Source organism: Athene noctua, chromosome 6 (genome assembly GCF_965140245.1).
Source record: "Athene noctua chromosome 6, bAthNoc1.hap1.1, whole genome shotgun sequence".
Classification (NCBI taxonomy): Eukaryota; Metazoa; Chordata; class Aves; order Strigiformes; family Strigidae; genus Athene; species Athene noctua.
The window spans coordinates 47,769,151-47,781,905 of NC_134042.1; the positions used below are offsets into that span (position 1 = coordinate 47,769,151).

The following is a 12,755-nucleotide window of genomic DNA, read 5'->3' on the forward strand; positions in this document are numbered from 1 at the left end:
AAATAATCCTCCCTACATAATTTCCAACCATTCCACCTTGGAAATGAGTGGCTCCCTACAGCTCCCAGGAACCCGTGCCCTCTGAACCCCCTCATATGCCTTGGGAGCAGATGGAGAAGTACAGATCTTTCCCTTATGCACCAATCCTGTTACGTTTGGCCCAAATCCTGCAGCAGCTCCAAAAGTGCAGAATATGATTCACTTTGGCTGACATTTTCAGGTGGGTTTGTGTTAAAGCTGCATTTTTTCCAGCAATGCCACCAGCTGGCAGGAGCAAGGGTGGAGGATGCTCCTTCGCCAGCCCCTGTCCTCAGTCTGCCTCTCCCACTCAGGGTGGGAGATGCTTTAACCCTTCTGGTGCTCCAAGGATTTAATTTCCTTCCAAAACCTGAAGATTTAGCAAGATCTGCTTGTAGAAATACCTCCAGGTCAGCCAACAGCCACCTGAGGTGGTGCCCATAGTTGAAAATCACTCATAGGTAAAAAAAAAAATAAAGCTTCCCCAGGGCTTGGTGCTGCCTCTCCGAGCTGCTTGCCACTTCTCTGTCAGCAGCAGCCACCTCTCCTCCCCATGGAGGAATGACCAGGGACAGGTCAATGTTTAACCGACCCGGGAAGGACGTGGGAGCTGGCAGGAAGCTCCCTGGGCCCAGCAGTCACTCACAGAGATCCCTCCATGTTCAGGGAGGAAGGTGCACGAGGGGTTTTTCCTCCTTTTAAAGCCGCCGTGCTGCAGAATGGGCCTGAGCTCTTCCAAGGCGCACCCCAAGGTGACCAAGGTGGCACCAATGCCTGTCGGGGAGGACCTGCCCACTCTCACTGCTCCATACCGGCTGCCCAGCGTGCTGGGAGAGCCCAGCCTGCACCCACCAGCCAGGGCCGAGTGGGGAGAACCCACCTTTCACTTTGAACTTCCACCTCTCCGGGAGACCTGGTACGGGAGAGCCGCTGCAGGTAAGGGGGTCATCCGTGAATTATTGCAGAGCGCAGGGCAGAGACCCGGGGGCATCAGCTGGGGCTGGGGGGTTGCTTACTGCGGTGCAGGGTGCGTGTAGGTCTGTGCACACACCATTCTACATCAGTAGATTTTTGCCATTTCCAGGACATTTTAGCTTTGGAAAAACTTGGGTTTTTTTCCCCCAGCCTGTTTTGGCAAGCATCTCAACCCCCAGGGCCCAGACCCCATGCTCCTTACTCCCGTCAGTCGTCCCCCTGGGAACAGCCCCACTCCCCATCATCCACCTGCCATGCCTGCATCCCAGCACGCCCTCGTACAGCAGCCCCATAACTCCCGGTTACACAGCCGCCCTGCTCACCTGCTGCCACTGGGCATATCGATATCATTAGCTTAATTAGAATTAGATCCTGGGTAATGTGCCTAGCAGGTAAAATTCATCATTAAAATAAATTATAGCCATGTCTTGCGCAGGGCTGATTTCCATAAGCCAAGAGGCAGAAGGCAGTGAATAGCGTAGCTGTGTGTGTTTTTCTGCAAGTGGCATCGTGCAGCCTCTCCCACAGCCTTTCGCAGGAGGCTTTAAACTCCATCCATACCCAAACTCTTCTCGGAGGTGAGGCAGAAGGTTTGCACCCGTCTGCAGGTGGATGCGTAGCTCCGTACAGCGAGCTGGGTGGTGACAAACGGCTTCCCACAGCCACGTTAGGGGAGCGTAGGAAGAAACCCCCATGAACGCCCATGTGGTTTGAGAAAGGGCGATGCAGAGGAAGGAGGATCTGCAGCTTCAGCACCCTCCTTTTCCATTTCCAGAAATAATTTTCTGACACACCAAGCAGCATTAAGCACCGCTGCTTCACCAGGGGCTGGATATTTCCCTCAGGATCTGCCACTGAGAGGCATCAGGAAAAGGTGAAGCAAATAAACCTCTGGCGTAATAGTAGTGATGCTCCTGGAGCCAGAGGTCCTGGGGCAAATACGCATCAGGCCTGGCTGTACAACAGGGGGTTTAAAGTACTTCATGACATAAAGAACAACCGAATGTTCCTGCTCTGGAAAATTATCATCACTGGGTATTTAACAAGTGCTTGTAAAACTTATCTACTTTTATAAAAAACTTTAAAACCTCTTCAATAAATGTCATTTTCTATTACTTTTCATTTCAGAAATAAAAAAAAAAAAAAGTATGCTCAAGAGGGCTTGAGCAATGTATTAGTTTGAGCTGCTCTCTAAATAAGCAAAGCCTCCAAGAGAATAGGTTTTATGTGGTTTATGAGGGTTCACTTCGGCTTGTGTTAAATCCTGATTCCTCCACTGGGGAGGGGAGGATCTCCTGCTGCTAAAATGCAAGGGGAAAAAATAAAATTCACAAGAATAACTTCAGCTTGTGCCCCGTGATCCCTCGGTGGGAGGGATGATGGTCCGTCCCCACCAGGATTGTGCAGGTGTGCCAGGGAACATCCCTGCCCCAGGACTAGGCAGGTTGGAGGACAGCAAGCACTTGGCTCCCAGTTCTGTATCTGTACAACATAAGGGCAAATCTCCTGTAACACACATGCATGGATAGGATAAGAGGGAATAATTAAAAAAAAACACAAAAAACCAAAACCCAAACACAACACAAACCATCAAGCCTCATAAGGCAGAAATAACCTCCCCAAAGCCATACACCTCACCAGAACAAGCTTCTCCTCACCCCCAGCCCAGCCTGTGCTGGGTCGCACATTCCCAGCACCATGAGCCACCTCGTTACATTTTACCTCCCCCTTAGAAATTCCCTCTGCACTCATTTGTCCTGCAGCTTGAGAGACAGTAAGTTAATAACCCCCCGTTTGCTATTACAAGATGCTATTTCAGTGGGTGCTCCCCGGCAGCTGAAGCCCATCTCCGGAGGAGCCACCCGCGCTGTATATTTTCACTCCACGTGCCCATTCCTGCATGTGCAGAGCAGCCGCAGCTTTGCTCAGAGGTTAATCATTGCCAGTGCTCAGCAATCATTTATCAGATGGAGTCACCATCTCCTCCCATACCCCAACACCCTCCATCACCTTCTGTCTCTTCTCCAAGAGCCCTGCCTTGGCAATGCTCCATGGGGCTCATTTAAAGGGACTACTGAAGCCTCCATAACGTGACCTCCAAGTTATTTAATAGTTATATTCAAAAGAAAAATAATTTGGCACCAACTATAATGTAATTCCTGCGCTTTATCCCAAACTGTCCTCTCCTGTGGCCACCTTGGGGTCCCACCATGTGGGCTCAGCAGCACCTCACTCAACTCCATGTATACAATGGCATTTGAATGCATCAAGACAGGGTTTTTTGGGGAGAAGAGGTGGGACAGAGCAACTATTTTGTAAAAGAAATACTTACTGCACATAAGTATTTATTTGTGCAAGAAAAAAAAAAAAAAAAAAAGGCAGCAGTGCCCACTCAAGAGCACCAGTGCAGAACATACCAGAGCCCAGATCACATCCAGGCCTCAGCAAAAGCACTGCTTTAATAACTAACTGGTGATCACTGGGGTGTAACATGTTATTTCATGCTGATTTCCAAAGATGAGGGTCTGTGATCATACTGATTGTCTGACTGTAACTTCTGAATCCACTGGCTGGCTGTAGCCCAGCTCTGCCATGGTCAGTAAAAGCATCAGAGATACTTCTCAGTTCCACCAAAAAAACCCAATAATAAAGTCTCAGGGACTGAGCAGCAAGAAAAGGCCCAAAGTGCTGCCTGTTCCCTACTTTAAAAGGGCAGGCAGTGAGGAAGCAGCAAAGCTCACAGGTTTCTTGACCAGCTGATAGTCACAGGCCACAGGAGGAGAAGACGACCCTTGGTCACACGGGGACCCCAGGGACTTGGGGAGACCATAAGGGATACTGAGGATGGTTATTGTCATGTGTAGTATGTATGAGGGGTTGTAGAGGGAAGTAGGAGAGGTATGCAGCAGATACAGTTGTTAGAAACCACAGCTACATCCTCACTTTATTTCTACAGCTAATAGAATAATTTATACCCTGTGTTTACTGGAGTACACCAAGAGAGACTTTAGTCAACTTATCAACTGCTAGGCTGTACTCAGCGATGGTTTTCTGCCCTGGTTTGATGATAGCAGTTGATAATCATCCAAAAGTAACTTGGTTCATTTCTTCTCTAATCTTTAAGGGCCCCTTGCTTTCAACACTGTGCCAGAAAAGGGAGAAACCAGCATCATTAAACAACACCCACCTCGAAGACCTCAAGTAAGGCGAGTTTGAAAAGCTTCCTACGAGTTGCTCCAGTTGATTGGCTGACATGGGCTTTTGTGCTTGGGGACATGGGCATGTGTCACAGATATCCTACAGCAGTGCAAATAGGAGGTCCTACCTTTAGATAACCATCACCAGATGATCTTGATCACTGGGCCAGGTTTGATACCTGGGGCAGGAGTGCTGACTACAGAGAGGCTATTTTTGGTTCATTAGCACAAGGGCAAGGACTTCATCTTTCAAAAACAGTCAGAGAGGGGACAACACAGCGAGGCCCTGCCTTTGCCTTCCTGACTGACTCTGTGGGTCGTGCCTTGCGGGCCAGCCCTGGTGTGCCACGGAGACCCCGCAACGAGGACACATGTCCCAGCTCTGGCCATGAGGCCCCCTCTCCTGTAATGACCCACTTTCCCTTGTGGTGTCTGAGTACCTGCTGCCAAATCTTAGCGCTCCCGTGGGGCTAACACAGCCAAGAACAAGCCCTTTGCAGAAGGGATCCAACTTGCAGCCTGTGGGGCTGGTTTTAGCTCTTCTGGTCAAATACCCCATCAAGGTCTGGCATCACCTTAGGGGCAGAGCGGCAGGTAAAGCAGACAGATAGGCTTAGCAGTAGGGGCTGGTGAAAGTACAGAGCAATTATTTTAGGTTTCAAGAATCGCTATACATGCTGTGTGCCTACACACACCTTCACCTCCCCCCCTCAAAAGCATGGCATGTGCATGTCCACACACATAGCCCTCTCTAGCCAGGTATTAAAAAAAGTTTCCCCCCAAACAAACATAAAACACCCGTGTTCACTCCTCGACCTCCTTCCTTTCCCCTTCCCACACATCCCAGATCCCTTCCCCTCCAAGCCCTGAAAGCCATGACTCTACCCAACCTGGCAGTCAGGGTTTTCCCACACACAAGAGTCGCCACAGCATAACTAAAGCTCCAGAAATATCTTTGTATTCATATAATTTAGTGCAGAGGAGGAAAAGAAACACAGCTAATGTACCATACTACACAAGGCTTAGAGTTGTTTCATCTCATTTTTCAAAAAGTGACAAAACCCCCTCTGCATCCATTTTCTGTGCCGATATTTTTCTGCACTGAGGTTTATATACAGTACAAAACCTGGGTGAGGCTCAGCCCTCGGAGAGACCCCATCACACGCTCACAGGGCTAACCAGGGCTGGACAACTCTTGCCATAAATCAGGTTATTTAAAACCCAAACTCAGAGAGGCACTCTTCTTTCTCTGAATTTTCACTGCTTCTCCACACCCTCCAAAACCAGCCAGCGACACCTTCCAACTTCACATCTCTTACCTGCTCGCTGTTGAGGATGCAAAGCTGATGGTGTTTAGCTGAGATCGAGCTCTCCCTCCTTCACTAGATGCTCACAAAGGGTCAGGGAGGGACGTCAGCCCCACTCTGGATGCCCCAGAGCTGCAGCTTCCCCACTTTGCTCCTCAGTTCTTTCTCTGTCAGAGACCCTGTTTGAAGCTTTCAGCTGTATTTCTTCTCTGCTGCTTGGTACAGGTCTGGAGGCTCTAAAACTGAGAGCAAACAGGGCTCAGAGGAATAAAATCAGGCAGGGAAAGGGGAAAACATGAGCAGACCCCTCCAAGCACAGGTGCAGCAGGATGTTCTGCCTGGGGAGGTGATCAGCTGCTGGGAATAACCCACCACCACCATGCTCTCATGTAGGCAGGACTTCCAATTAGCAATTAAGGACCGATGTTGTACCCCTCTAAGAGAGCCCTAAGAGGGCCCATCAGTAGTCTAATTAGGTGGCTGGAGACAGTCCTTGGTGGCTGGGGATAAACAGAGGCAAACACACTTATTGACTGTTTAACCCATGAAAGAGGTGTATTTGCCCCAAATGTGCTTCTCTGTGGCCCTCCTGTAGTTGCTGGGTTGTCCCAGCACTGAGCTGCCCCTCAGCTGCCCACACTGGTCATCTTCCTTCCCAAGCACCTATCTAACCCCCTGCAATTCAAATCCTTAGGAGAAATTCTCACCTCCCTGTGAGACCTCCCTGAGAGCATCTCCACTTTCCCAAAATTTGGTGACAAACCCTCTCCACAGCAGCAAACCCACCGAAGCAAGGCTGTATTGCCCAAGCCTTCCTTGCTGTGATTAAGGTTTTTTTTTTAATATAATAAAGAACAGAATAGCCACCAGGCAATGTCAGTTAAAACCCCTCTACTCAAGGCTGTGGCACTGGCCAAAACTGGTGGCTTCAGAGAGAACAAACTATTGAATAATGTATCCCTGGATTTGGTGGGAGGATGAGGCAGCAGCACCTGGAATGAGCCCAGCTATGCTCTGTGAGCTATCATGTGGAATCCCAGCCTCATTTAAAATCTCCTACCAGCATGTAATTTTTTGACATTGATCTTATTTCCATTATGGCCATATTTATGTATTATTAAAACACTGATAATACTCATTGCAGGATGACAGTGTTAATCCTACACCATGTTTCTGCCTTTGCTGTTAGGGAGTGTAAATTGCACCAGCAAAAGCCCTTTTCCCTGCAGGAATATTTTCAAAGACGGCAGAGCAGGATGACGTGGCCTGCTGAAGGACTTTTAGAGGATTTCGGTCTGAGAAAATTTCCAGAGAAAAATCCTGTGAGGTTCACAGAGACAAAAGAAAAGAGTCAATTTTTCAACCTGCGACACAACTTTAGCCGAAAGCCTGAAACTTGGCTTCCCTGCCACACGCAGGGAGATGAACTGGGAGATGCAGGAGTTGATTTGCCCTCAGCCACCCCGGGCTGGCTGCCTTGGTGGCATCTAGGAGTGATGCACAGCCCAGACTGCAGTTTGTGGTGTCACTTGCTGCCATCTAGTGCCATTTTTTAAGCTTCTTAGTCAGTTTTGTAGGGTTTTTTTGATGCTGAGACATGTGAACTTGGCTTTTGGGGCTGACTGGGAATTCCCCCTTTACCTGACTTTTTTTTTTTCTGCTGTGTTTTTGCACTGATTTACAGGATGCTTCAAAATTGCAGCTCAGGCTTTGTCAGCAGTTCAGCGCAGGCAGAGACATGTCATCATTTATGGGACACTGGTTTATAATCAAGGAGTTAATGATGCCTCACATAAAGTAAGTCAGGTCTTACTGATGATGTCCTTGATGATGCTCCTCTTAATTTTTATGGAAGCCGTATGGAGCTCTCATCCTAGAAAAGGACACTAGCAGTATCAAGCCATGAAATGACTTGGTACGATCTAGTAGTTTGGCATGATTTAAGGAGGCAACTTAGCTCCTTAAGATAAAGATCCATGCTTAGAGCAGTCTGTAAAGCAATTCTTTGCCCGCTTTCATTAGCTACCAGGAAAGGCACTTTGTATCACGCAGAGTTCTGCAGAGAAATGTCTTACTTAGGCCAACATAAAAGAGAGAACGTGGCTCTGGGTCTCAGGTAACTGTGCTCTGCCCTCAGATGACCTGTTTATGAGTCTTTATATTAAATTATGGTACCTTGCCATGCTTCAGCTTTGACATGGTGCCATCTGGGCTGAGGTTTGTCTTCAGTGGTCTTAGCTGGAGCCTTGGGCACTGTTGAAGCTCAAAGAGAAATACCTACAGGAATGAAACTAATGTCAAACTGGGGTTTTGCTGCCTTGACTGTAACACAGAAGATTTCCCCAGTTTTGTCCACTCCTGAAGGACCAAAGGAGATGCTCGTCTTGCTGAACATCTGCTAGAGATGCCAATGTCCTTCCTGTATCCCATGCAGCCTGGTTAGAATTGGATCTGGGAAAATGTCAAGGTAGTTTCATATCAGGTTTTATGATTGTGTGGAACAAGCAATGCTGAATACTATAAATATTGGGACTTGCAGAGGCTTGAACCCGCTGGCCCTCCACAAGCAATCGTTCTTGAAAAGCCCTGGAGTCAGCAAGAAGTGGCTGCAAGCCCAAAAGTGAAGGTAAGGGCATGGGTTGAGCTCTGTGCATGGGTCATTGTCGGCTGCAGGATCTCGGGGTTTGGGCACCCCAAAGAGCAGAAGTTGGTGTTTTACACCAGCTGCGCTCCTGTCCCTGGTTGAGCTCGGGAACCAGCTGAAACACTGGTGTGTGGGTGAAAGGATACAAAATAAGGGGAAATTTTCTGAATCTCCAGCATGACTGTTCCCTGGATGAGATGGATCTGCTGAGCCAGAACCTTGAATATTTTTGAGGCTAAAGGTTTAAGGACCACTTTTTTTAAATGGCTGAGCAACCTGAACACTCATCCCTTGCAGTTGGCAGGGAGAAGGCTGCCAGTGCTGTGTGTTGTAAACACCCCCTGCAACCCCAAACATGCTGAAGTGGTTCCTCCCTTCGGATCATGAGATTATCTTGAGCAGCCAACTCAAAGCAGTAACACCCCGGGGGCCAGAAGCATGTATACATTGTTTTAATGAAGATTTTTTTCCATCATGCCCCAGAGCTGTGAGATAAACTGCTAGCACAGTGGAAATCTGTGATAAATTTCTGCAAGTTGACTACTCAGGGAGACGCTTGCTGCCTTTATCCGGGGAGTGCCCGAGGGGCCGGGTGTGGGTTTGCAAGCTGGTGGCTGTTCCTTTTTCTTTCAGAAAGCGCAGGTGTATTTATTTACATTTTTAAACACCTTGTAGGCTCTGGAGAAGAGGGGGAAAAGCCTAAGACACCTCCCTGGAAGGCGGCAGCACTTGCACAAGCTGCAGATGCTGGATTTGATCCGCAGGCGCCGAGAGGTAATGCTGAGATGGATTTGGGGATAGGCTGGGGCTCCTCCTCTCGGACAGGGGTTTGCCCATCCCTGGTGTCTCTCCCAAGGACCAGGAGGCTTAAAGCCTGTTGCTGGTAAGGTCAAATGAAGCTTTCCCAGGGGGTCAGGCCAAGGAGAGGTGGGGAGCATCCCCAGGGCCCCTGCGATCAGTAATTACTTCTGATTTTTCCAATGCTTTGCCCTCTTTTGGTCATGGCCCATGGACAAACCAAAAATCTCCCTGCAGGTCATGTTCTGTCATGTGTCCAGTTTGGCAAATGCTGTTTGCCCTGGTTAAGGTACTTAGCTGCATAATCATTTTCAGCACCAACCCCCTAATGATATGCCACTTCGAGCTGTTAAAACGTGTTCACTCCTCTGCTGCTTGTGTTGATGACTCGTTTGCAAACCCAGGCAGAGCTGAAGCAAAATCTCCACAGGGAGGCAAAAATCAATAAACAAAAAATCAAGGAATTCAGCCCGAAGAAAGTTCTTGACACTCTTCAGAGAGGCAACAGTGCTGAAAGCCAAGACCTCATCCCTGCTGAGCACAATCAGCATTTTCATGGAGATGACCGTGGTAAGTAGAATAATTTTCCAAGGAGATGTAAAATTTGCCAGCCTCTTAAATGTCATCAGAAAATTTTCCCTGTGGAAGTTGCTTCCACTGCTCCACCTCCTGCAGTAACACAGTGCAAGTTCAAAAAGCCAGGGCAGGGGAGAAGGCTGGGAGATGTACTCATAAAGCAAAGCATTGGGATGCATCAGAATGAGGTGCAAGTGCTTCCCTGAGAGCATCCAAACAGACCTGAGTAGATGGGAATTAAGAGCCACAGACTAGCCACAGGGGTGTAAAAGCAAAGTCCTTAGGGCCAGGCCCCTGAAGGAGCAGGTTCCCATTGGGAAGAGAGCCTCAGCTTGTCCCACAGACCCCCTGCACAGCAAACTGAGCATGAGCACAGAGGGTGTCCCCGGGGTCCCACGTCCTTGGAGAGTCAGGGGGTCCATCAGGCAAAAGCATCCCAGGAGGTCAGCATATAGACTGCTGCTCAGGTGAACACACAGGCTGGTGGGGAACATCTGAAGCTCCACCAACATGATGGCCAAAGGGGTGAAAGAGAAAGATAAAACAGAAAATAACTGCCTGAAGTTCAAGCCTTCCACCAGGTTTTGCTCCCTGTCCTCTGCCCCAGCACTGAACACCTCCTGCCCGAGCCTGGGGTGTGCTCATGGGGACGTAGGCTATGACAACATCACAGTGGTCACTCTGGCAGGGTTGGCAGTTGTTGATGAAAATGTGCCCTGCCAGCTTTCCTTCAAGCACAAGAGGTGAGTTACTCTAGCAGAACGTCTATACTGCAACGTGCATCCGTCCTCAGCTGAGGATCCAAAGCCCAGCCCCAGCCCCACACTGACCCAGTGATTGCCTCGTACAGGCACGGAGCCGATCCCTTCCTGGAGGGAGCACAGGGCTGAACCCCTGGTAGCTGCAGTCATCGGTGGGTACACAACTGTGTGGCTCCCTGGCAAAATATACCAGGGCACGGGATGCAAACAACCAGTTCAAATCTTCAGCTGGGGTCAAGCAGGGTGGCTTTCAGAAGAGCTCTCCTACTCCACCAGGTTGGTTACATCTCAAATTTTTCTGCTCTGGAGAAAGGAAGTTTGATGTTCCCTTCCAGCAAAAGGAAAATCTGGATGATTTGAGATTGCTGGTTATTTTCAGGTGCTTTGTGACACTGTTTTTTGGGCAAACAGTCAGCCTTGCCTCTTCTTGACACACATGAAGGACTGAAGGAAGGTACCCACATAAATTTTGTGGTGTTGAACCTTGCAGTAAGTCTTCTCTGACAGAGCACCCTTGGGCACATTGGGAAGCTGGAACCATGCTCAACAGGAGAAAGAAATGAAGAATGAGCTGCTTGAGCAACAGCTGTCAGAGATTTGCTCCTGGCTTCATCACTGCATGGTCCCCCAATACGTTGCATTCGTATGCATGGTGTAGACTCTGGACTCCTGCCATCCTTAAATGACCACGGGGTAAACGTTACAGTCACTGAGGTTAATCACTTTTTAGGTTTAGTTTTATATGGAAACCGCTTCCCACTGCCCAGAGCCAGGTAATTCCATCACAGATTTACATCCCTCTGGGTGATGTGTAATTAAGGTGAGGTGTTCCTGGTTAGATGATTTCCAGCCACGGCTCCGTGTTACTTTCAACGTCTGATGTGAAAAACGCATCCGGTGAAATTCATTTAATGGTGACAGATCTCAGCCCCTCTTGGACACATTGTCTTGCTGCAGCCCAGGAGGGAGCACAGCACGGTCTGTGTGACAGCGACGCCACCAAACACTGAGCAGGGGCTTCTCATTCCCCCGCACGCCTCAGGACGGGCGAGCAGCAGGAATGGACATAGAATAGATCTGGAGGGGTGACCTGAGGTGCTTTGGATTTGGCCGCGATGCCGATCTAAGGTTCAGGGCCCTGGTTGGCACAGGCTGGGGGAGCAGCTGGGGGGCTGGAGATGCCAGGGCACACAAGGTGACCTCAGTGTCCCCAGCAAAAGGGAAATCAAAGCGGATCTCAACCACCGCTTTGTACGGACGCCCCCAAGGCACAAGCCTTGTTCTGCTTTGCTTGCAGAACACAAGGTGACAACCTTCAGCACAGGCTGGAAATGTATCACTGAGGGTAAAAAGGCTTAAATCAGTGAAAAACTTGTTGAACGGTGAACTTTCACCAGGAGAAAGGGGAACAGACTTGGCTGCTCCTATTCCCTTGTGTTTCTTCACCTCAGCTCTCTCTGCTTGGGCATAAAACGATACTGTCTCTTGCCAGACTCTATAATTTCAACAAATACAATCCTGAGTATATTACACCTTACCCTGCCCAGCCTTGAGCATCAGATCTGGTCTTACAGGTACCTCTCAGGAACTTCTTCACTTGCCTCCAGCTGTCCATAGCCATTTCCAGATAAACTGTAGGGAACTGTGCATGCAGCTCTGCAAAATCATAATTTTTTTCTTTTTTTTTTTTTTTTTTTTCTCTCCCCAAGGAAACATGTGGGGTGGAAGACTCTCCAGGCAGCATAATGGGGCTGAACTCTCTCCTGGCAGGAGCAGGAAGGTTAACTTGTGGCTCTGCAGGGAGCCACAGAGGAAAGATCTGTTCTGGGACACCTCCAGCACAAGCTCCGAGGAGTGGGAAGGGAAAGAGAAGATTTACCGCAAACCTACGCTTGTGAGAACCAAGACAGAGAGAATTTCTCTCTTTGATGACTTCTTTGATAGGGATTTCTAGTGGCATGGCTTGAGGTGAGAGAGACGTGCTGAAGAAACAAGGCCCAGCTCTGGTGGGGCTGAACCCCCCCCAGATGGATGGACAGAGGGTGGAGACACGATGTTTGTGGTAAGCGGCATTTCTGGGAGTAGGGGCCAGTGGAAAGGACCGCTGGAAGCGGGGAGATCACTGGTGTAGAGTGAGCAAAGACTGTCTGGGTTGTGTGGCTGAATCAAAATACCTGGGGAGAAAATGGCTTGGAATGAGCAACAATGAAGGGGGGAGAAGGAGGATGGCAAAAAAACCCAAGCAGAAGCCAGAAAATATTCTGGGTTAACCCCAAGTATTAAGTTGTAGCTGAAATGAAATGTTTTTCTTGCCTTTGGGTTACTCAACCTTTGTGTTTAACTTGTTTTTAACCCTCTATCCTTTCCTAACCACAAAAGCAGTTTAAAATGCAAAGTAAAACGATTCATTTAAGAAGTCTTTAAAATAAATATTTTGGCATTTCTAAAATTCCTTTTTGACATTTTTTTAAAATTTACT

General features: G+C 48.7%; 1 protein-coding gene across 1 annotated transcript; it reads left to right on the plus strand.

Moving 5' to 3' along the window:
• The first annotated feature begins 737 nt into the window (after nt 1-737).
• On the plus strand, nt 738-12,230 carry CCDC198 (coiled-coil domain containing 198). Its single transcript, XM_074909349.1, has 6 exons — nt 738-954; nt 4,118-4,194; nt 8,037-8,123; nt 8,817-8,915; nt 9,344-9,509; nt 11,986-12,230. The coding sequence occupies exons 1-6, from the start codon at nt 738-740 to the stop codon at nt 12,228-12,230; spliced, it is 891 nt and encodes a 296-aa protein (XP_074765450.1).
• Nucleotides 12,231-12,755: the final 525 nt, after the last annotated feature.

Bases quoted from the DNA above. Each gene is read 5' to 3' on its own strand.
- CCDC198 (XM_074909349.1), top strand. From the start codon at position 738: ATGGGCCTGAGCTCTTCCAAGGCGCACCCCAAGGTGACCAAGGTGGCA. The intron at 955-4,117 runs GTAAGGGGGTCA...CTAATCTTTAAG, and splicing joins GTACGGGAGAGCCGCTGCAG to GGCCCCTTGCTTTCAACACT. The intron at 8,124-8,816 runs GTAAGGGCATGG...AACACCTTGTAG, and splicing joins CTGCAAGCCCAAAAGTGAAG to GCTCTGGAGAAGAGGGGGAA.